This window comes from Notamacropus eugenii, chromosome 2 (genome assembly GCF_028372415.1).
Source record: "Notamacropus eugenii isolate mMacEug1 chromosome 2, mMacEug1.pri_v2, whole genome shotgun sequence".
Taxonomy (NCBI): domain Eukaryota; kingdom Metazoa; phylum Chordata; class Mammalia; order Diprotodontia; family Macropodidae; genus Notamacropus; species Notamacropus eugenii.
In genome coordinates, this window is record NC_092873.1 from 539033840 (window position 1) to 539056317 (window position 22478).

At 48.5% G+C, this 22478-nt stretch overlaps 2 protein-coding genes across 8 annotated transcripts in view; both read left to right on the forward strand.

Annotated features, from left to right (window-relative positions):
- The window catches only part of MIGA1 (mitoguardin 1), a 51221-nt gene extending 41800 nt beyond the window's left edge, over positions 1–9421 (forward strand). Inside the window, exons 15-16 of one of the 2 annotated variants that reach the window (XM_072649912.1) lie at positions 4945–5061; positions 6239–9421. In XM_072649912.1, the coding sequence (XP_072506013.1) occupies positions 4945–5061; positions 6239–6457 (336 nt within the window). In that variant the 3' untranslated portion in view covers positions 6458–9421. The remainder of the gene's footprint in view (positions 1–4944; positions 5062–6238) is intronic. The other variant, XM_072649913.1, reaches the window with a different exon arrangement.
- Positions 9422–16758: 7337 nt separating this feature from the next.
- The window catches only part of NEXN (nexilin F-actin binding protein), a 46568-nt gene continuing 40848 nt past the window's right edge, over positions 16759–22478 (forward strand). For 3 of the 6 annotated variants that reach the window (XM_072649915.1, XM_072649919.1, XM_072649918.1), the window contains exon 1: positions 16759–17100. The gene's annotated coding sequence lies outside the window, so the exon portion shown is untranslated. Of the gene's footprint in view, positions 17101–17375; positions 17444–22478 lie in introns of all 6 variants that reach the window. The other 3 variants (XM_072649916.1, XM_072649924.1, XM_072649921.1) reach the window with 3 other exon arrangements.

Consider the following 22478-nt stretch of genomic DNA (forward strand, 5'->3'; position numbering starts at 1 on the left):
ATATAAGTCTTTCCAGGCCTCTCTGAAGTCTTCCTGTTCATCATTTCTTATAGCACAATAGTATTCTATTAGGGTCCCGAGGTTCTGTGCTTCATGTCATAGGCTGTCTTCTGGGCCAGATCTTACTAAAGTAGTACGGTGTTCTAATCCCCACAACTGGGGATGCAGAGTGAGGGAAAATGGCACTTCTTACCCTTGAGGAACCTAGACCTTTCTTAGTGCCACATGCTGTCATTTTCGGCTTATCCTACCCCAGCTAGCCAGGAAATGATTTCCGTCTTCTTTCTTCTTTAAAATTGGCGCCTTGCAATTGTTTGTAAGCTCCCTTCATGGTGATCCAGCCAAAGGAAAGTGCTCCTTTGTCACAGATGAAGAGGGGACTGAGGCCTCTCATGAGGACATCAGGAAGGCAGTGGCTTCCTCAGCAAAGGAGGCACCTCTAGCCCAAGAGGAGAGACCGCTCTGGGAGGCAGCAACACAGCTGGGAAGGGAGGCTGTGCCTGCCTAGCACCAATACAGAAAAGGGGCCTCCAGTCTATCGGGGGACAACCCCATGCCCAAGAATGCAGAGATGGACCAAGGGTCACTAATGGCAAGAAAATGAGTCATCTCATCTGAGGAGCAGCCACTGTGGCCCAGGTGGAGAATATTGAGGACAGGGGCCAGAGTCTGCAGAAGTGGGTGATAAAAGGTGGGCAGCAAGAGGAGGGGAGAGAAGGAAGGGGAGAGGAGGAAGAAGCAATGAAAGGAGGAGGTAGAGAGAAGAAGAGGAAGGAGAAGGAGGATGAGAAAGGAGAGGAAAAAGAGGAGGGGAAGTGTATATGGGGGGCACTCGAGCCACCCAGTGGGACAGAAATGGGAGCAAGTGCAGGCAGATGAGGCCCCTTCAGGCAAAGGCAGGAAAGAAGCTGGTAGTTAATATCCTTGGCCACCAGGGTTGAGACCCACCAACCAAGCAGTCCTAGAGAGAGAAGCCCAAGCCGACTTCCTGTGGGAATCCTGGTGACTCAGGCACATCAGCCCCTGGCTCTGGTGGTTCACCCTCCCCTGTCCACCCTTGCCCCTCACCTTGGCAGGACAACCAGGCAGCTGTCCTGGCTCTCCTCCAAGTGTACCGTGTCCCAGCTCAGGGACTTTCTTAGACCCCTTGATGGTGGGTGTTCTCTCCCTCTGGACATCGCACCCCTTCCCCTAGCACCCACACCAGAGGGGGAGTTTCCTGAGGGCAAAGGCTGGTTCCTTCCTTCTTTAATGCCTCAGCTCCCTAGCTCTTAGCAGACATGGAATCAGAGGTTCTTGACCCATTGTCCATAGACTTTTGTCTTTTTTTTTATATTTGGATTAACTCATCGTATATGATTGCCTCCTTTCTGATCCTGTGCATTTTGCAGACATGATTCTGAGCAGGGGTCTCCAGGCTTTACTGGCTGGACTGCCCCAGGGGCCCTCGGTCATTGTGATCCCTATTCTGTAGGCTGGGCTCCTTATCAGGCATGGCCATGTTCACCCTTTGGTCAGTTTGCCCATCTGCCCTGCTCTGCAGCTGAGCTTTGGATTGTTAGGGTCCACAGAGCTTACTTCTCACAGTTCTGACAAATGAGAACAGACCCGCTTCACACAAGGAGCATGCAACATGTCTTAAATGAAGTGCCACAAAATCCAGCGGTATTAAAGGAGGCATGTGAACCCTGGCTTGCTGTGCAAACCAAGTGGAACCACTTGTTTAAATAGCAATAAAAACGTCTCATGGATCTTGAGCAGACTACAATAGAGGGACAATATTACCATTTTGATGATTTTATATTAGAAAAAATAAGAATAAGTTCAGCTTGTTCCTTTAAAAACTGTTCTACTTCTCTGACTTTCCTTCTGAACTTTCTTTCTGTATGTGTGTGTTCATATTCTTCCCATTGTTTTAATGAGCCTGAAGAACTATGGACAGAGGTTCATGCTGTTGTATAGCAGGCAGCAACAAAAAAAAAATCCCAAAGGAAAAAGAGTAAGGAAACAAAATGGTGCCAGACGGGGCTGAAGACAGGACAAAGGGAAACACGGACAAGATGAATCCAGAATTCTAGAAAATAGCAAAGAGAGAGAAGAAGTTTTCTTAAATGAGAAATGCAAAGAGATAGAGGAAAACAGTAGAATGGGAAAGATAAGATCTCTTTAAGAAGATCCGCTATCACAGGAGTGTTTCGTGCAAAAATGGACATCATATAAGGTGAAAAATGATAGGGACCTAACCAAAGTAGGGGAGATTAAGAACAGGTGACAAGAATATTCAGAAGAATTATACAAGACATGTCTTAACATCACTGATCACTTAGCACCACAATGGTGTGATTACTGATCTAGAGCCAGGTGTCCTGGAGAACGGAGTTAAGTGGGCCTTAGGAAGCACTGCTAGCAGTAAGGCTAGTGGAGGGGATGGAATTTCGAATGAACTGTTTATTTAAAATCCTCAGAGATGATGCTGTTAAAGTACTGCACTCAGTTTGCCAGCAGATATGGAAAACTTGTGGGCATTGGATTGGAAAAGATCAGCTTACACCCCTGCCCTAAAGCAGGGCAATGCCAAAGAATGCACAAGCTGCTGAAGAATGGTGCTCATTTCACGTGCCAGCAAGGTTATGCTCAAGATTCTGCAAGCGAGGCTTCAGCAACAGGTGAACTGAAAATGACCAGAACAGGCTGATTTTCAGAAAGGCAGAGGAAGTAGGGGCCAAATTGCCAACATCTACTTTTGCTTCACTGACTATCTAAAGCCTTTGACCATGTGGATCACAACAAAATGTGGCAAGTCCTCAAGGAGATTGAAGGACCAGATCATCTTACTTGTCTCCTGAGGAACCTGGAGACAAACCAAGAAGCAACAGTTACAACTGATTGGTGTAAGATTGAAAAAAGAGTATGACAAGGCTGGACATTGTCACCTTATTTATTTAGCTCACATGCAGAGTACATCATGAAAAGGCCAGGCTGGATGAATCAAAAGCTGGAATTAAGGTCACCAGGAGAAATATCAACAATCTCTGATATGCAGATGATACCACTCTGATGGCAGAGTAAAGAGGAATTAAGAAGCCTCTAGAGGGTGAAAGAAGAGAGTGTAAAAGCTGGCTTGGAGCTTAACATTAAAAAAACAACTAAGATCTTGGCAACTGGTCCCATCACTTCCTGGCAAAGAGAGAGACAAGAAAGATCATTGCAGACTGACTGCAGCCATGAAACTGAAAGATGCTTGTTCCTTGGAAGGAGAGTTATGGCAAATTTGGACAGCAGACTAAAAAGCAGAGATATCACCTTGCCAACAAAGGTCTGTACAGTCAAAACTCTGCTTTTCCCAGTAGTATGGCTGTGAGAGGTGAACTATAAGGAATTGAGTGCCGCAGAATCAACACTGTTGAATTGTAGTATGCTAGAGAAGCTTTTAAGAGTCCCTTAAATAGCAAGGAGATCAAATCAGTCAATACTTAAAAGAAATTAATTCAGGCTATTCAAATTCTGAAGCTGAAGCTTAATTACTTTGACCAGATAACGAGAAGACAGCATTCAATGGAAAAGCCCCTGATGTTGGGAAAAATTAAAGGAAAAAAGGAAAAGGGGAAGAGCAGAGGATGAGATGGATGGATAGCGTCATGGGAACGGTGAACATGAGCTTGGACAGAGTACAAGAGGTAACAAAGGATAAAAGGGCCTGGCGTGCTACAGTCTATGGGGTCACAAAGGATCAGGTATGACTGGACAACTGAACAGTGACATCCCTAGCCTTCTCCCCTTTACCATGAATGTGTTTGTATAAATGCATCCTTTCCTCTTTTGTGGATCTCTTTTAAAGGTCTAGTAGAGGGATATTCTGGGTCTGAGGGCATGCACAGTTTAGTGACTTTGAGGGTATTGTCTTCCAGAATGATTGGACTAGCTTCCACCTTTTCTGTGCCTTCATGTTCCTTTCTCTGTATGTCTCCTCTAGCCGTTGTCATTTTTGGTTTGTCATCTTTGGCAGTCTGATAAGTATGAAATGGACATTTTGAGTTGTTGCTCTAGTTATTAATGATTTGGAGCATTGTTTTTCAAATTGCTGATGATCATTTGGTTTCCTTACTTTGGAACAGAGCTGCCTATGCCTCTTCCTATCCTTTGATCATTTATCTACTGGGAGATGATTCTCATTCTCATAAAACGTCCATTTCGTTTTCTGTGGCACTCTTTGTCACTTGCTTCGTCATAAATATTTCCCCTTTCCAGAGTTACAGAAGCTGTTTCCTTCCTTGCTCTTTGAACTTGTTCATGCTGTGACCTTTTAGATTTAAGCCATGTCCATCTGGAGCTTATCTTGGTGTGTGGTGTGAGGTAGTGGTGTACACTTGATTTCTGCCAGATTGTGTTCCAGTGTTCCAGCAGTTTGTGTCAAGTAGTGGGCCCTTTGGTTTATTGAGCCTTTTTGTGCTCTGTTTTGTTACAAATGTCATGTGCCTCGCTCGTTCCACTGATCACCTTCTCTATTTTTTGGACATCATTCCTTTGTGTTACAGTGTAAAGTCTGCTGTTGTCTGGCCTGCTTCCTTCCTATTATTATTTCTTATTGTTTCCTTTGAGATTCTTAAATTTTGGTCTTGCACATTAATTTCGTTACCTTTTTTAGATCTCTAAAGTAATAAAGTAACCCTTTGAAGTTTAGTTGTATAACAACAAATAAATCAATTCATTTAGGTAATATTATTAATTTTGTTTTATTGGTAGGGCCCAACCATGGGCAGTTTATACCTTTTCAATTACTTAGGTCACTCTTGATCAATTGACCTCTTGGACTTAGTTTTGGTTGACTTAATTTCTCTCTGAACAAGTTTTCCTTTGTGTTTTGTCTTTGTCCCTCAGGGCCTAGGAAATGTAGAAAGTGCTTCATAGATTCAGTTTGTTAACTTTGCTCTCCTTTGTCAACAGATTCCTGACGGGTTCTTTGCCCACTTCTACGCCATTTGTGAGCATGTCAGCCCCGTATTAGCCTGGGGCTTTTTGGGCCCAAGAAACTCCCTCTATGATTTATGTTGCTTCTTTAAGGTATGGGCAGCTTTTAAGAATTGTAGTTGTTCCAAATGAAGGCACACAAAGGTGGTGTGTGTGCTTTACTTGAGCGTAACAGGCTGTGAACGGAAGTTCCATATAAATGGAAAGCCTGTGGGCCAGTATGGTCTCCTGTACTCCATTTTACTTCTAAACTTGATACACTTTTCCTTGTATGGTTTTTATTTGTGCTTTTTCCCCCTCCTCTTAGATGATCAATTCCTGGAAGGGAGGATTTTAAGTGCTTTCTTCCCCCCAGTGCCTTGCACACAGCCTGGGACATAAAGGCAGCTAGGCGGTGCCCATGGTGCCCAGAGTCAGAGAGACCCCAGTTCAAAGCCTGTCTCAGACACTTCCTTACAATGTGACCCTGGGCAGGTCCCTTCTACCTCAGTTTCCTCCTCTGTAGTAAGAGTGTAGTATTTATGGCACCTCTTAGAGCGTTATATCAATATGAGCTGTTATTGATAAAAGTTTCTTATTCCTCCTGGACTTGAGGTGGTCTCGGAGACAGTGGTCATTTTTACCCTTTCACTTGTAATGGGTGAATATTCTTGCCTATTTCCTGTCACGTTAGAAAACTATATTTGCTTTTTGTGTTGGACAGGATGGGCTTGGGACAGGACTTATTAGCTTGATATCTTGTGCTTTGGGCCTCATTCTGTTTCAAAGAGCAGTGAGAGTGATCCAGAGGACAGAAAAGTGGCCCTTCCTGACAAGGCATGTCCCCTGTACATGGTTGTCTTGGTGTGCCTCTTGTGGAGAAATGTCCTCAGTCATAGGCCGCCCTGCCAGAGATTTGCTCATGCTCCTAATTCTGCCTTCAGTTCCTGTCCTGTTCATCTAATGAGGGACTTGGAGTGTGCTTTCCCAGGACTTCCTGGAGGGTCCGTCCTAAAGAGAGATGCCAGGATTCCCCTGCTGTTTTCTCGCTGCATGTGTGCACAGTGCCTGCCTTCAGGGCTGAGTTTCTGGTTCAGAATTTTAATTTTAGTTTAAATACACCAGACACCTTTTATTTATTAAGGCAAACCCTCCATTTGTTTTTGGTTTTGTGTCCCTAAACATTGTTATTTGTGATTTGTGATCATTGAAAAGGGGTGGACTCTCTGTGTTATGCAGGTGGAGGTATAGACCTCTCCTTAAACACCCTCTTGCTTGTTTTGTCTGCCAGGACCAAGTGCTCTATTTTCTCAAAGACATCTTCGATTTGGAGAAGGTCCGCTATTCCAGCATGGAGACACTGGCAGAAGACCTTATGCGGCTGCTAATGCGCCGCACCGAGCTCTTGATGGCATACCTGGGCACAGACTCCTTGAGACACACAAGCAGCTGTGTGACCAGGCACAGCCATGCCATGGCCAGTGGTCTAGTAGAAGCCAGAGTCCAGTGAGGGGGGAGGATGTGTGTGCGACTGGGCTGTGGGGGTGGAGTATCGAGGGATGAACGGACAGATGAAGGGGTGACTAGGCTGGATACCCCTTCAAGAGGGCCATAATTCCTAGAAAATCTTTTCATTTCTGAAGTGTGCATTTTTCATAACTGGTACTTGTGATTGAAGTCCATCCTTGGTCCATAGAGGCAGTTGGAGGACTGTCGTGAGCTGTTGAGTCAGCATTCTCAAAAGCCTTGCCTTGGCACATGGCAACCAGAAGTGGTCATTGCTCTGGCCCAGGGTACATCCAGCTTCCCTGTTTTCCCCAGGTGACACACTGTCCATCCATCAGGCTACTTCTCGATGGCAGTGTGTTTCATTTCGCCTTGCAAATGCGTCTGTCCATATCAGCTATAACTTTTTGTATTGAAGCCCAATTAAGTAATGCAGGAAATAGAAACAATCACCGTCTAGTCAGCAGTGATGTCTGATGTGCGCTGTTTGTTTAGTCAAAGAAATCGCTGTGCCTCCCGAGAGTTGGCATGATCCATTCCCAAGAATTAGCCTTTCGGGGTGGCAAGGAAAGGTTTCTGGGTCAGGCTGCTGCTCCTAGTTCTGAGGGCAGAGACCCTCCATCCCTTTCTCTGGCAAGGAAACTCTCTCCCCCTCCTCCTCTAGCATTGAAATTGCCCCTTGGCGATGTCCCCAGGAGTTTCAGATGGAGGTGCAGATCTGGCGCGAGCTGGGTCCTGGCCAGACTCCGGTGGGGAAAAGACACTGGCCCTGGAGCTGATTTCTTTTTGACTCTGGTTTTTTCCTCCAAATTTAGCCCCTGGGTGTTTCCAGTCCTGGGAGATTTGGTGGTTTCAGGATTCATGTGATGGGTACATAAGCCAGGGTGCCACTCTTTATCCTGCACATTCTCCAGCTTGGGCAGGAGCCCTCCAGGGGTGGGAACCATTTTCCTCCTGAGTTGTCTTTTGTTCACCATAAGGAGTTCACTGCTTAGGTGACCTAGAGTAATTTTAAAGCAGCATTTTAGATGAAAGTGCCTGGTTTCTCTCCATTGAGATGTCAGTGTGAAGCAGGAAAATTGTAATCATTGTTTTAAATGAGAATCTGCCCAGCGTTGACATAGTAGGACTGACTTCCGCATCAGGACAGTCAGACGCTTCAAGCTGTTGTTGGCTCCATGAGTTTACACAAATTCAGGCGGTGACGCTGTCCCTGGCCTGGGCTTATCCAAGAGACAAGAAGAACGGCCCCCTCAGGTTGACATTCCAGTTGGCGTCTCCTGTGTACGGGGAAGGCTTCCTTAGCTTTACATTCTTTGTGCCATGAAGCTGGATGTGATTTTTATTTCTCCTTACAGCTCGGGCAGAACGGAGTTGTGCTTTATGAACAGTGTATCTACTTTCTGATTGAACGCTCTGAAATGTGTTTTTATTTCCGTGATTATTGTTGTCCTCACCTATTTTAGAAACCAAACTATGGGGGAAATTTTTGTGTAGTATTTTTATGTTGGACAAAAGATTTGTCTGAAATTCGTTTTTCACTATTTGATGTGATGCTGTTACCCCATAACACCTGAAAGTTGACCTCATTGGCCAGTACATACACATTTATGTTCCCTGAAAGCATATGCAGTATATGTTTTCTCTCTTATGGATATTTTACTCTGAAAAAGTACAATTATATGCAAGCGTTTGGTTAGTTACTCAAGTGGTTGAATTGGCCTCTTCCATATTTCAGTGTGATTGCTATGGAAGGAAGTGAGTGGGCTAGCCCACCAGTTGCCTTCCAACCCGAGGTTTTCTGTGTGGCCTTCAATTAAAGGGACCATAGTGACCAAATAGAATTTCAGGGATTTCCAGGTGGACGGAGGTGTCTCCTTTAGGAAGAGAGCTTATCTTGGCCTAAGGTGGAGAAGAGCTGCCTTTCTGCAAAAGAATGTTTACGAAAACAGAGGAGCCTGAGGGTCATGAATACCAGTTTCCATTTGCCTTAAGACTGGATTATAAATACAAAGAAAATGTTTTAAAATGTTAAATGAGCAGATTTTAGTAGCATGATCTAAAATCTCAGTGGGGTAAAAGCCTAACTCTTTTTTTGTGGTGTCAATTACAGAGAAAACGTGATCTCCATCAGATATATCAATTTTCAGCTCATCAGAGGCTGTTTTGGTAATGTAATGTACAATAGCTTTTTGTCAGTTTTTAAAAATGGAGGAAGTCTGTGTTGAAGTGATTTGCTGGCCTCTGTTTCCACTCTCCACCGTGGTCAGCCACATATATTTCCCACTCACTTGAAAGGCCAGCCCTTTTCTTCTTTGAGGATAATGTTTTTGCAGGTTACGTATGTTACCACAAAAGAAGGGAAGACATCTAAAATCCATCTAGCAGGTTTTTCCGGGCGCACATCCTGTGGACAGTTCCAAAGGACCAACATTTCTCTAAGCCTAGGAAGTAGGAATGCTGAAGAGAAAGGTGAATGGCCTTCTCTATAGCTTTGCACACTCAAAAGTCAAAATTTGCACGAATGCCCCATTTGGCCCTGCATTTTGATTGTAAAGACATCAGGAAAGAGTTTTAAATGTAGATTTTGGAGTCGTGTCCTGGCTTGGCAAGATCTGGAAAAAGACTTTTTGTGGTTTGTTTTGACCCATTTGGAAACGTCCTTGTAGGTGAGCATGGTTGGTAATGATGTCATCCTTCATCTATCCTTAATGACTGTACTCCTGTTCAAATTACTTGTTTTGTTTGATGCAAACTATGTATTAACTTGAAATTAGCCAATGCCAAGAAATGTTTCTTTTTCTTGCCTACATGTATGGTGTGGTACGCATTCACCTATAGAACAACGAAACCCTGTTAAGTATCACCATAGCAGAAAAATTGCTCTGGCTGCGTCTTCCCCCAGCCACCACCTGTAATAGATATGTGTTTCTCTTACTGCCAAATAAAGGGCTGATCATCCCTTTTATATTGCAGGCTGTTTGACTCTTAACAGATATTGACAAAAGACCAGTCATATGCACATGGTCTGCTTAGAAGAGGTAGAAACTAATACACATGAGAGAGCTCTGAAAGTCTAGTGTGAGCATCCCCTACAGACTGAGGAAGGTGACATGTGAAGGAGGCATCGAGCTGGCTCCAGTTCCCATGAGAATGCTGGCAAATGGGCAGGCATGGGAGGGGGAGGGGCAGGGCTCACCTTTGAGGAGATTGGTGGAGGCAGGCATATGCATAACCCCTTTCAGTCTGGAGTTCAGGGAAGGGGACATCCTTCAAGAAGGAAGAAGATTGTCTACACTGTCTCTGTACACTGTCCCTGTGCAGTGACCTACTTGGAGTTCCTTGCAGTGTAGCAGCTTTGAAAGTGCATTTACCATCCCGGGGCTTTGGCCGGAAGTGAGAGGATAGAAAAGGTTGTGTGACCCTGTGGAAGAGAGGGGAATTTCAACAGGGTGCAGCCCCATGTTTTAGGAGGAGCTCATGGGCTATTTTTATTAGGTTTCTGCTCAATAGCTTTTGTGAGTCCTCTGTGTTTTGCATTTCCTGTGGGGTGAAATAAAAGCTGTTCTATACCCAGCGTGCATTTGGTGTCTTAGGTGCTTGTGAGGGAGCCAGGAACACCTTTTGAGCACATTTAAGGAAACCTAGACATGAGATACATCATTCATGAATGCATTAAGATTTTTCAAATGGGGATAGTGGGCCTAAAAGAAAAACTGACGTTTTGGTCAGACCTTCAGGAAGGTATAGGGCTGAAAATAAGCTTTTATGTGCCAGATTCTGTGCTAATCAGCAGGAGGCTGGATGACCACTGTTAGATAAGAGATGCCTTCAGTTCTGGACCAAGACCTCTAAGGTGCTTTCTGACTGGGAGACTCTGATTCCGCAGAACAAACACTAGCACTTCTTGTGGCCTCTGGGACATTTATGAGGCAGGCAAGAATACTCAGGCAGTGATTTTCTGGTTGACATCATGGTTTTTTTTGCGGTAAATACACTAGCTGCATTTTTAGGAGGAATATTTCTCAAGCTGCAGAATTCCCCCATGTTTCCATGTTGTGAATCTCACCTCCTTTTGCTCACGAGTTCCCCTATTTGGGCCCTGTGGTCTCTCCTCCTCCTGCTGCGCTGAGGATCTCTCTGCTGCTACCTTTTGCTTATCTGACTCATCGATAACGACTTGTTTCTTAGTTCTCACATTGCACCAAGCAGCATCCTGAGCATCCTTAGCACCCAATGTGATCGGCATTTGCATCTTCCCTTAGAAGAGGGGCACCCTCCCAAAAGTGCATTGCCTGGAGGTAGCAACCTATCCAAGGCCATTGTCCACAGCACATGCTTCAGTTGAAGTCATTTTCTTGGACCATATGGATTTCTTTCCATTGACTGGATAAGAACTCTTAGGCTACGTTAAAGTATTACAGTTGGGTCAAGATACATCCTTAAAGTTTTATCATATTTTATTAATGTCTGTTTACATTGAAGCCGCTATAAAGCCCAAAGGATGAACTAGAAAGAAGGCACTGAAGGGAATGAGGGCATGGTGACTAAGTTCAAGTCACCTGGTCCTAAGTGATGGGGGCAGGGCTCCAAGCCACTGGGGATCTGATAGTTAAGCTTCCTCCAGAGCCCTGTCCACAGTCTGGCAAACCTGCATTCTCAGGGGCATTTGTGGCAGAGCAGAAGCTTCCCTTGAAGATCACAAACTCCAAGGACCAGTCTAGCATAATTTTATTAATGCTTGAAGCCATGGTGATGAATTTGTTTTGGCCATGGTGACTCCTAAGAACCAGTTGTAAAGGCTTGGAGGGGGTATTCAAAGCAGCAGACGTTTGCTGCCCTGGGCTGTGGACAAGCAGCCACCTGTAATGATCTTTTCTAGGCAGATGACTTCCCTGTCTCCCTCCTGAGCTCTGTGCTGCCTGCTGGACCCCTGCACCCTCAATGTGCTGCCACTGGAACCTGGCCCTCTCACAAACTCTCGAGTTAATGTTGAAACCTGTGGGTGTACGTGTGTTCTTTAAGTGGAGGAAAAGTTTGGTGCTTGTTTGAGTCATCCAGGCTCACCACCTTGGAGAGCACACCCATGCCCTTGTCATTTCTGCATCTCTCTACCCCTCCATCCAGTCACCCACCTACCCACCTGTCTACTCATCTATCCACCCACCCATATAGCCATCTACCCACTCATCCACCCATCCATCCATCCATCCACCCACCCATTCATCCACTCATCCACCTATCCATCCGCCTGTCCATTCCCTTCTTACCACTCATAGCCTCAAGCCTGGTTCAGGCCCTCATTGCCTCTGGCTCTGACTATAACATCAGCCTTCAAGTTGCTCTCCACACTGCTGGACTCTCCCCTCTCCAATCCAGCCTCCACACAGCTGCCCAATTTATATTCTTGAAACACAGATTGGCCTTGCCCCCTCCCCTCCCTGCAGAAACCTTCAGTAGCTCCCCCTCGCCTTTAGGATCAAACACTGTCTCCTCAGTCTTGGCTTTGAGGCTTTCCACCATAAGGCTCTCACCTCCCTTTCTCATCTCCCATCCCATTCCTTCTCTTGGTTGTGTTGCTGGTACGTTGGTCTACCAATTGTTCCCCATGCACAACATTTGGCCGCCTGACTCCTTGTCCCTTCCTCCTGGAATGCATGTTCTTCTGCTTGGCTTCCCTCATGGCACATCTCTCCTGTGATCTCTTCTTCGGCCTTTCCTGAATGACACTGACTAGCACTCACTTCATGAAATTCTGTTCTCTCTCTTTTGTACTTACTGCCTGATGCTGCCTCCCCTCCTTAGGTCATGAACATTTAGGGTCTTTGCCTGCTGCTTACACAAACATAGCAGGCATTCAGTAAGTGAAGGCCAAAGGCCAGTGAGATAGGGTGTGGGTCCAGTGCTATCCCAGCACACTCCAGAGCAGCGCCCAGTTGCTTTCTTTGTGGAGTCAGCAGGCTGCCTCAGCACTCACTAGCTATGGGATTCTGGGGATGACCGTCGTCTACTTGAGAGGGCTATAGTAAGGAAGAGCACTGGTCATCCTGACAAAGAGGCACAAAGAGAAATTACAAAGAGAGAGGCAATCTTTATTCCACCAACTTGAAGACGAAAGGGCTGAATATGTAGATGGGAATGTTGTCTGCACAGAGATGACAGTTGAATGTGTGTGTGTATCTTGTATCAAGGTCACTTTTGCAATAATAGCTCATTTATCTAGTGCTTTTTAAAATAATATTTTTTTGTGTTAGATGGGGCTTGGAAATCTTCATTTTATGGAGATTTCCTTTATAAACAAATTTGATTCATTGCTGTCACGGATAGAGCTTGGCGTTTGTGATTTCGTAGAGAGGCTTTGTGGAGAAGAGAGCCCTTAGGAGGAGTGCTCCTTGGTAACTTTGGAAGTCAGTGCCCCTGGGAATAACTTTTCATAAAGTAATCGGAATTCAGATGAGTGAATTCAGACAATTTGTCCGATGTTTTACTGACAGTGAAACCAAAATATTCTTTATGTACCTACATTTTTAGAAAACATTATTAAACCCACCTGTATTCAGTCTTCCCGGTGATGTGACATTTGATCTTTGGGAACTAAACTCCAAAGAGCCTCTTTAGGAAGCAGTAAGGTCATGTTCTGTTTACGAAGAGAAGGCATCCTATGACTTCCTTTCCTCTTAGCTTGCCATCCCACCTCCCTGAGGGGGCCAAGCTTGGGGGCCACGTGTAGGCCCTTTCTCCTTAGCAGCACCTGCTCACAAGAAGCAGCCCAGGCACTGTCAGAGTCGGGTTGCCTGCAGCAGCAGCAGTGCCAGTTCGTGCCTCTCACTCCCAAGGACGGCTATTTTAGAACCTTATCTCCGATTGTGGAGTGAAAGGGTCTGTCCTCTATTAAAAGAAGCACAGGAATTGCTGAGCAGGTGGAGGATTTCTTTTTGGAGGGATGTAGAGCAAGGGATCTTCAAATCATAGGCCTGGAATCTGACTTGGAGGGACTTTCCATGCTACTCAATTGTCCTGTTTATATGATATGGAATAACGCCTTTGCTCTTCCTTAAATCCTAGGACCATCAATTCAGGGCTGAAAGGAACTTCCAGGGACATCTCATCTGATCCCTTAACTTTTCAGATGTAGAAATAAAACAATGAAAAGTCCTAGACCTCCATGGGTTCCCTGTTGTAGGGGTGACTTTTCAAAAAAATATTGTCCCTAACTTTTTCTTTGTCAAAGACTTAAGGCAGGTGTTTACAGAAGAAATATGATGCAAACTGTGGCTCAGAGGGACTCTGGAATCCTAGCAGCCCAGGGTCCCAGCTGAGAAGGTCTTAAGCAGCAGATAACAAAAAGGTAGAGTCTCCAGGAGCAAGTGTAACTTCTGAGCCCTTGGTGAACCACTTCAACTCAACATTGCCCTCTCTAGAATCCTGGACCCTTTGTCATACCTGCCATCTACTTGTCTCTCCTTCATCCCTGTCTCCTATGAAGAGGTGGCCTTACTCCTGACCAAAGCAGAAGTCCCATCCCATCCCGTCTCTTCCAACAGACTGACTTTTCTGTCTTTTGTAGCTAAACTCTTCAAAAAGACCATTTGCAATCAGTATCCACTTTCTCTTCTCTCACTCTCTTCTAAACCCCTTTCAATCCAACTTCTGACCTAATCATTCCATCAAAACTTCTTTGCAAAGTTACTAATGGTCTCCTAGTTGCCAAATCCAGTGGCCTCTTCTTAATCCTCATTCCCATTGACTTATCAGCAGCCTTGGACTTTGATCCCTCTCTCTTCTTGGATGCTCTTTTCTCTCGTCTTTCCTTCTAACCCACCCCCACTCCTATGTTCCCTGTTACTGTTGAGGGCACCCCCATCCTTCCAGTCTCCTTGGCTCCCAACCTAGGAGTCATCCTGGGTTCCTCACTCTCCCCTCCCCCATCCAAGATGGTCTGTTGATTTCACCTCTGTAGCATCTCCCCTAGATTTCAACTCTGTCCCCCTCCCTCCTCTCATGCTGCCACCCCCCTGGGACAGGCCCTTACCTCCTCACACCTGGACTTTCAATTGCTGCTGGGGGGTCTGCCTGCCTCAAGTCTCTCCTCCCCAGTCCATCCCCCATTCAGCTACTAAAGCTCAAGTGTGACTGTGTGACCCTACTCAGTAAACTCTAGCAGCTCCCATTGCCTCCAGGATGGAATACGAAGTGCTCAAGGGCAGCTAGGTGGTGCAGTGGATAGAGCACCAGTGCAGGAGTCAGGAGGACCTGAGTTCAAATCTCACCTCAGATACTTGACACTCACTAGCTCTGTGACCTTGGGCAAGTCTCTTAACCCCAATTGCCTCATCCTGGGTCATCTCCAGTCATCCCAATGGATATCTGGTCACTGGATTCAGATGGCTCTGGAGGAGAAGTGAGGCTTGTGACCTACACAGCCCTCCCTCACTCAAAACAAAGTCAAGTGCAAGTCATGTCATTATTTCTCTGATGGCATGGTCTTCTTCGGCAATGAAGGATGAACACACAAAGTGCTCTGCTTGGCATGCAGAGCCTTTCCTAACCTGACCCCCTCCTGCTTTTCCAGTCTTCTCCCACCTGACTCCCTGAAACTTACCCTTTAGTACAGTGACCGGGCCACTGGCTGTCCCAGGACTGAGTCACTCCCTCTCTAGGCTCCCACCGTCCTCTCAGGCTGGTCCTCATACTTGGAATGCTCTTCCTCATCTCTCCCTAATGTTTTTCCTGGCTTCCTTCAAGTCCCCACGAAAGTGCCAGAAGCCTTTCCCTAGCCCCTCTTAATTCTGGTGCCTTCCCTCTCTGTTCTTCCAGTTTGTTTGGTATATAGCTTGTTTATATATACTTGTCTGCATAATGATGTCCTCATTAGGTTGTGACCTCCTTGGAGGGGAGGGGACTGACTTTTGCCTCTTTGCATCCCCAGCACCTGACACAGTGCCTGGTATACAGTAGGCACTTAATAAATGCTTATTGGCTGACTGCATTGGCTGACATATTTCTACATCCCAGTTCCATTGCAAGTATCAAGCTAATAAGGCATTTTAGGAAGTCTGGTGTTAATGGGAAAGTCCAAGGATCCTTGGTTTTACCCATTGTAGGTAGAAATACGGAGAATGGCAAGGGGTTGGACCAGGTCCTGCTCCCGATCCTATGACCGAAGGACTTCCGAATAGAAAAGCACTTCAGAATCTAGTTGGGTGCGAGGGGCTCTTAACCTGGAGTCCTTGAACTAGAATGGGAACAAACTGCATCTTGATTTTCGTTAAAATTGGTTTCCTTTGCAGTCCCATGTATTTCCTTTTATGCATCCAAAACATGATTGTGAAAAGGGGTCCATCGTCTAAAGCAGCCTGCCAGAAGGGTCCCCATAACCCTGTACCCTCCTGCCTTAGTTCCCAGAGGGCCAGAGCTGCCCTAGGAGCCGGCCAGACTCTTTTCTCTCCCGCTCCTACTCCCCCAGGCCCCCAGCCCTGACCCCCGATGCCTGGGGGAGTGCCTTCACTTCCAGGTCTCTAGTCTGGACCACGAAGACTCGAAATTGCAGCAAGGGTGTCAGTGCGCAATGGTGAAGGGAATTTCCTCCTCTGGGAATGACCCCAGCAGTGAAAGCACAGGCCAGTCCCCGTCGCTGTGGTTTCTGCCACCTTCCTACATCAGTCAGCATCGTCAGGTTTGTCCAGCGCCTGGTAAGCAGGATTTTATTGAATCTCCTAGCAACCTCGGGAGGGGGGGTGCCCCTGATAGATACCATTTCCATTTTACCGGCCCCGGAAGCCGAGGCTCCGAGGTGTTCAGAGGTTTGCCCATGGTGACACAGCTAAAGCGCCTCCGAGGCTCATGTTCCCCACCCACCCACCCAATCCCCCCACCCCCGCTTTCCACTCGGCCGGGGGAATGGAGGAGAAGCAGATAGAAAATTAGCGAGACCCCACTGACTGTGCCGCTGTGCCGCCCCCCGCCCCGGCTTTAGAGGATGAGTTTCATTGCAGTCTCTTCAGTGTAACTAGGTTAAAGCATGGTGGACTCCGGCCCGAGGTTTGGGGAGCCGGGGTCCTCCGGACGTGCTAGCGGCACAGTGGATTCATTAAACTCTGTGGTCCTCAGTGGAGCGGGGTGACCCGCAGCGGGCCGTGGACCCAGCCCTGGCCCCCCCCCCCCCCCCCCCCCGCAGGCAGCCCCCTCTGGGGGAGAGCCGGCCATGGCCTCCAGTCCCCCCGGACAGCCCCCTCTGTGGGAGAGCTGGTCATGGCCTCCAGCCCCCCCCCCCCCCCCACACACAGCCACCTTGCTGCCCTCCCTGGGGGTGGGGCGGGGCGGGGAGCTGGGGCAGGGGCAGCAGCGGCCGCGTGCTTTGGAACAGCTGCAGGGCCGGCTCTGGGCCCGCTTGGAATGCGGGGCGGCCGCGCACCGGGACTTTTATGGAAACTTGCAGCTCCAGACGCGGCGGCGGCGGCCAAGGGGTTGTACACAGCATCCGCGACGACTGTGCGAGCAGCAGCTGCGGCGGCGGCGGCGGCAGCAGCAGCAGCGGCAGCGGCGGCCCAGGGGCCCCCCACTTTCTGGCCTTGCTCCGCCTCGGGATCCAGACGGAAGGGCGCGCGCGGGGTGCGCGGGGCTCGCTTCTCTGCCGCTCCCTTAGAGGTAAGGGCGCTCGGGGACGTGGGGTGCGGGGCGACAGAGCCCGCGGGACGTGTCCCTCCCCCAGCCCTTGGGTGCGTGGGGCTCCCGCACTCCGTGTCCCCCCGCCAGCTCCTCAGCGGATTATATTTCTGGAGTCTCAGTCCCAGGATGGGTTCCCCGGGCTCGGGACCCGGTTGGGCTTGGGGGGGCCGGGGCGGGACTCGCTCGGCCAGGAGGTGTGGGCACCCTAGGGGCACCTCCGGAGCCAGGGCTCAGTCTGCTCCCGACCTCTTCAGGGGGTGCTCTCTGCGGCGGCGGGACTCACGGACTGCAGCTGCCCTCCCACCCCAGCATCCCCATCTTGGTAATCTGCCGGGAGTGGGGGTGGGGGTGGGGTAGCTGGGGCTTGGGGTCCGCTTTCTGTCTTCCCAGAGGCGAGAAGTCCCCGAAGGCTGAAAGGGGTGGGGGTCCGGCTGCAGTCACTTAGGGGTCTGAGGACCGAAGTCCAGTCACGTCCAGGCTCTGGGCGGGGGCGCGGGGGGGGGGGGCAGACAGGGGCCGGAGTCTCTGAAGCTCCCAGCTTTACCTCCGCCCCCCACAACTGAGCACAACAAAAAACCAGAGTCTTCTTCGCGGGGAAGAAGAGGTCCTGGGAGGAACCTGATCCCCAGCCAGGCAAGTCACTCAGCCTGATCACTTGTTTCCTCAGTTGGAAAATGGGGATAAATAATAAGCGTTAACCCTAAAGGCGCACCTCCCTGGCGGGGCTGTAGTGAGAACCCAGTGAGATAAGGTCTGGTTCTTTAGAAATGTTTGTTGTTAATTAGCATTATTATTATACACGATGGGGAAAGGGAGGGCCGGTGACCTCCCAGAGGTAGCCGAGTTCGGACCCCAGCTCCTCTGCCTCTCAGACCCTAACCCTAACCCTAAATGCCTTGGCTCCCGCATCCCCACCTTCACTTTCCTGCGGACTCCTCAACGTCAAGCCAGGGAATTATATACTTGATAGAGCAAGACTAGTGGGGAAACGTCACCCCACACTGTCCTGGGGAAAGACGCGGACGGGGAAACGAGATCAGGCGTGTCCCAAAGGGAGGGCGCCCTCATCTGCTCCTTTTGGATTTGAACTCGGGGCTGAGTCCCCCACGGAGGACTTGGCCACATTGTCACAACGTAAGCGCGTCCCGCATTCTGACTGTGCAGACCACCTGCAACATTTTGACCCACGGGCCTCTTCAGGAGGTGATTTATTGCTCTAAGTCAGCGATCTCGGATTTCCTGGGTAAGGCCACTTTCTTCTCTGCTCCAGGCAGGTGGAAACTTGTCAGTTACTTGGTAGATGGGGTTGGAAAGGTGGGTGAAACACTTGACTGAGGACTTCACTGACACAGCGTCTTGGGTCTAGGAAGTAAACATTGTATCCACATCCTGAAACTTCCCTTGAACTTGTTACTATAAGAAAAAGAATCCTGTTTTATTTCCTTGAATGAGGACCCTGGAAAGTGCTCTGAGAACAGCACGCCAGCCTCCCTGCCTAGGCTCCAGCACTGGCTGCCTCTGCCTCATTCTCCCTGACTCAGTGGTGGCGCTTGGGCTGGGAGTGGCGTTTGAAGCTCCTGGCTCCCCCTGGCACTGCCAGGCTCTCTCTCTTAAAGCACTATAGAAATGCCAACCCTTATTATTGTTAATAACAATAGAATTAAGAAGGGTGAGGATCAAATACTTGGATTTCCAAGGGTTGGTAGAAGGTTTAATGCCTCAAATGAGAGAACCGAGCAATGGGAGGGGATGGGGGGAGGGTGCTGGAAGAAAGTGAAACCTCACCTTTGAATGAGCTTGGATTATGAAATGGAATGTGCTAAGATTCACCCTGAGATTTCTAAGCACCCCCCCCCCCATTTTTGAGAACATATTCTGACTGACCTGCCTCCTAGCCAATCAAAATAAGACAAAAAGCCCACTCTTCCCAAACATCTCTGGTCTCGAGGCCCCGTGGAGCTGGGATTTCGTCATATATTAGAAGGGTGACAGTGCCTATAATGTTCCAGGCATTGTGCTGAGCTTTACAAATAATACCTTTCCAATCCTCAGTACAACCCTGGGAGATGGGTGCTATTATGATCCTCATTTTACAGTTGAGGAAACTGAGGCAGACTGAAGTTAAGGGACTCCACCGGGGTCACACAGTTGGTGAGGTGTCTGGGGCAGGATTTGAACTTTGCCACCTACCCGCCTCTATAGTGATGTCAGGAAAGTTTCTGGCTATCTTCCAAAAAAGACTGAGTGACTACCTTGGGTAGAAGGCAGGCATCCTGCCCTCACCCCAGGCTCTTCAACCTCTTTCATTCCAAAAGAAAATGAAACCTCCTTTTCCCTGCTCACATTAAAATGGAACCTGTGCTATTTAAAACCCCCCTAACCCACCTCCTGCTCTGTAAGCCCCATCATCCTCAGAATGTGTGTCATGCCAGCAGATCCATCTTTAGCATCAGTGCGAGAACGTTCTGCAGCAGCCATGGGAGCCGCATTCTCCCACTCCCCGGCTCCCTCCTGCCCCTCAAACTCTGAAACTTCCTTTGAAGTATTCAGGTTAGGGCTGCATTTGTGAACAGAGCAGGGACTGGATAGGAAGAAAATCAGGGTAAGAGCTTCAGGTTCAAGGCTAGGCTCGCTGCCTAGCGATGACTAGGATGTCAGTCTATAAATCTCCTGCCCTGTGACTGACTGCTCAGAACTGGAGTGACCCTCAGTGACTCACATTCTAAAAACCAGACATCTTCTGTATCTTCTAAAAGGCTGGAGGGGAGTCCAAACGCTTGCTTAAGCCTGAGTGTGAAACTGGTTAACCATTCCTGGGGGGAGCGCCTGAAGGGAGATGGTGGCAGGTTCTATGTGCTCCTCATGCCTGCCCCGAGTCAGCAAACTTACTTTCATCTGAAGTCTTCCTTTCCTCCTCCCTCCATCTTCCTGAACCTTTCTGGTCTGGTTGCCCTTTCACCCATCCTCTGAGGAGCTGGGATCCTCCTGGGCCCTCCCTGGGCCTCCAGCACTGGGTAACCTTTCCCTCTGAGTGTCATTTGGGCCATAAGTATCACCAGTCAGACTCTAGGTGCTGTTTTTTCCCTTTCTCCAGGAGTTCCTTCCTTCCTTCCCTCCCTCCTTCTTTCCTACTTCCTTCCTTCCTTCCCTCCCTCCTTCTTTCCTACTTCCTTCCTTCCTTCCTCCCTTCCTTCCTCCTTCTTTCCCTCCTCTTCCCTCCTCCCTCCCTCCCTTCCTTTCTCCATGAGTTCACTGCCGGCTCACAGACTTTCTTTTCCCAGACTCCTTGGCTCTCGTGCTACAGGCCTTTGACCTATGTGTTGATACTCCCTCAAACACCCTAACTGTCCAGTTGCTCAACTTCCCTGATTCCCCATCACTGACTTCTCTGCCCCCTCTCAGTTACACACCCACAAATGCACTGCTTCCATGCTCATGAAGTCTTGGAATCCTTAGTTCACAATGTGCTGTCTTTCTGCCCCTCCCCCTGCCTTGAGGCCCCCACACTTGTTCTGCAGCCTCTGCACCCTCAGTCCTTCCCAGGCCATCACCCCTGCACTGACCTCTCTTTCCTCCCTTCACCATCTTGACTCCTTGCTGAACCAGTTCAACTGTTCTTACTTCTCTTGCCCTCTTATTCTGTCAAAAATCTTGCCCTGCCAAGCCTTGGCTTTGGATGACCCTCCATTAGTGCCTTTGCTTCTGCTTACATGAGGCCAAAAGCAGATGGAGAAAATCCCCCAAACTTGCTGACTGGATCCATCAATGTTCTATCTCAGCTGGGTCCTCATTGCTGCTTGGAAATGCTTTGACATCTCCCTCCTTGAATCAGTCTCCCACTCCCCACAGTGGCTCTTCCAGACCTTTTCATCCCTCCCCAAACCTTCCATGGCTCCTCCCACACCCACTCCCCACCCAGCTGAGAACCTCGTCCTCATCTTTCATGGAAAGAGTGAAGAAGCTATTGGAAGAGAGGTCTTTTTTCTGCCCTCCTCCTCATGTCATGCCACTTAGATGCCCACTGCTACTTTCTCCTTCAGCCCCGGGGATCCGCTTCTGTCCCCTCTATCATCCCACCTCTATTGTCCCCCCTCTATCATCCCTCCTCTGACTGCTTCTCTCACTTGATCCTTCCATCCCTGTCAGCTGTCCTCCCACATTCCTTCTTCTTTGAAAAGTCTGTCTACCATCAAGGCCTCCACTTCCCATATGGCTTCTGCTCAAATCATTTTCCTGAGACTGCTCTCTCCAAAGTTACCAATGATCTTTTAATGACCAAATCCAAAGACCTTTCCTCAATCCTCATTCTCCTCAACCTGTCTGCAATCTTGGATACTGTGGATCACCCTCTCCTCCTAGGATTCTGGGACCCCCTCACTCCCACCTTTCTCTCCTGCTTCTCCTCCCTCTCTGAGGGCTCCTTCTTCATCTCCTTGGCTGCATCCTCCTCCAGGTCACTTCGTCTAACTGTGGGTGTACCCCAGGGCTCTCCTGGGCCCTCTGCCCTTTTTTTATACTATTTTACTTGGTGATCTCAATTCACCAACTATCACCTCTGGTCAAAAGATTCTCAGATGTATTTTTCCATTCTACACTTCTCTCCTGACCTCTAGCTTCAGGCACCAATTGCCTGTTGAACATCTTGAACTCAACATGTCCAAAATGGAATTCGTCTTCCCCAACCCATCCCTGACTATCAAGGGCACCATCATCCTCCCAGTCCCCCAAGTTCACCACCTAGAAGTCATTCTTGACTCTTCACTCTTCCCCCATGCCCATGTTGCACATTGGGTCAGTCGCCCTGTCTCTCCTCCAATGTTGCCCCCATCACCTCATGCTTTGATTATTGCAATGGCTGCTGATGGGTTGCCCCCATCACCTTCAGCTTCTCCCCGATCCAGGTCATTCAGTCACTAAAGCGTTTTTCCTCATGGGCAAGGTTAACTGTGTTACCCACCTCATCCCCATTCAGTCACCTCCAGTGGTTCCCCCATCACTTCTAGTTTCAAATATGAAATCCTCCATTTGGCTTTTAAAGCCATTAGGAGCTGGGCTGCCTCCGACCTTCCTTGTCTTCTTAGACCTTCTTGTCACATATTCCGATTCTATGACACTGCCCTCCTCTGTCCCCAAACAGGACCTCCATCTCTTGGTCCTGGCAACTTTTCTGACTGTGCCATACACCTGAAGTGCTCTCTCTCCTCATCTCTGACTGCCAGCCTCTCTCAAGAAGAAAGCCTCTCCCTGTCCTCCTCAGCGAGTCTTGCCTTCCCTCCTGGCCCTTGTTTGCACCGAGTTGTTGCTCTCGTAACAGCGTGAGCTCCTTGTTTGTCTGCCTGCCTTTTTTTCCCTTTCTT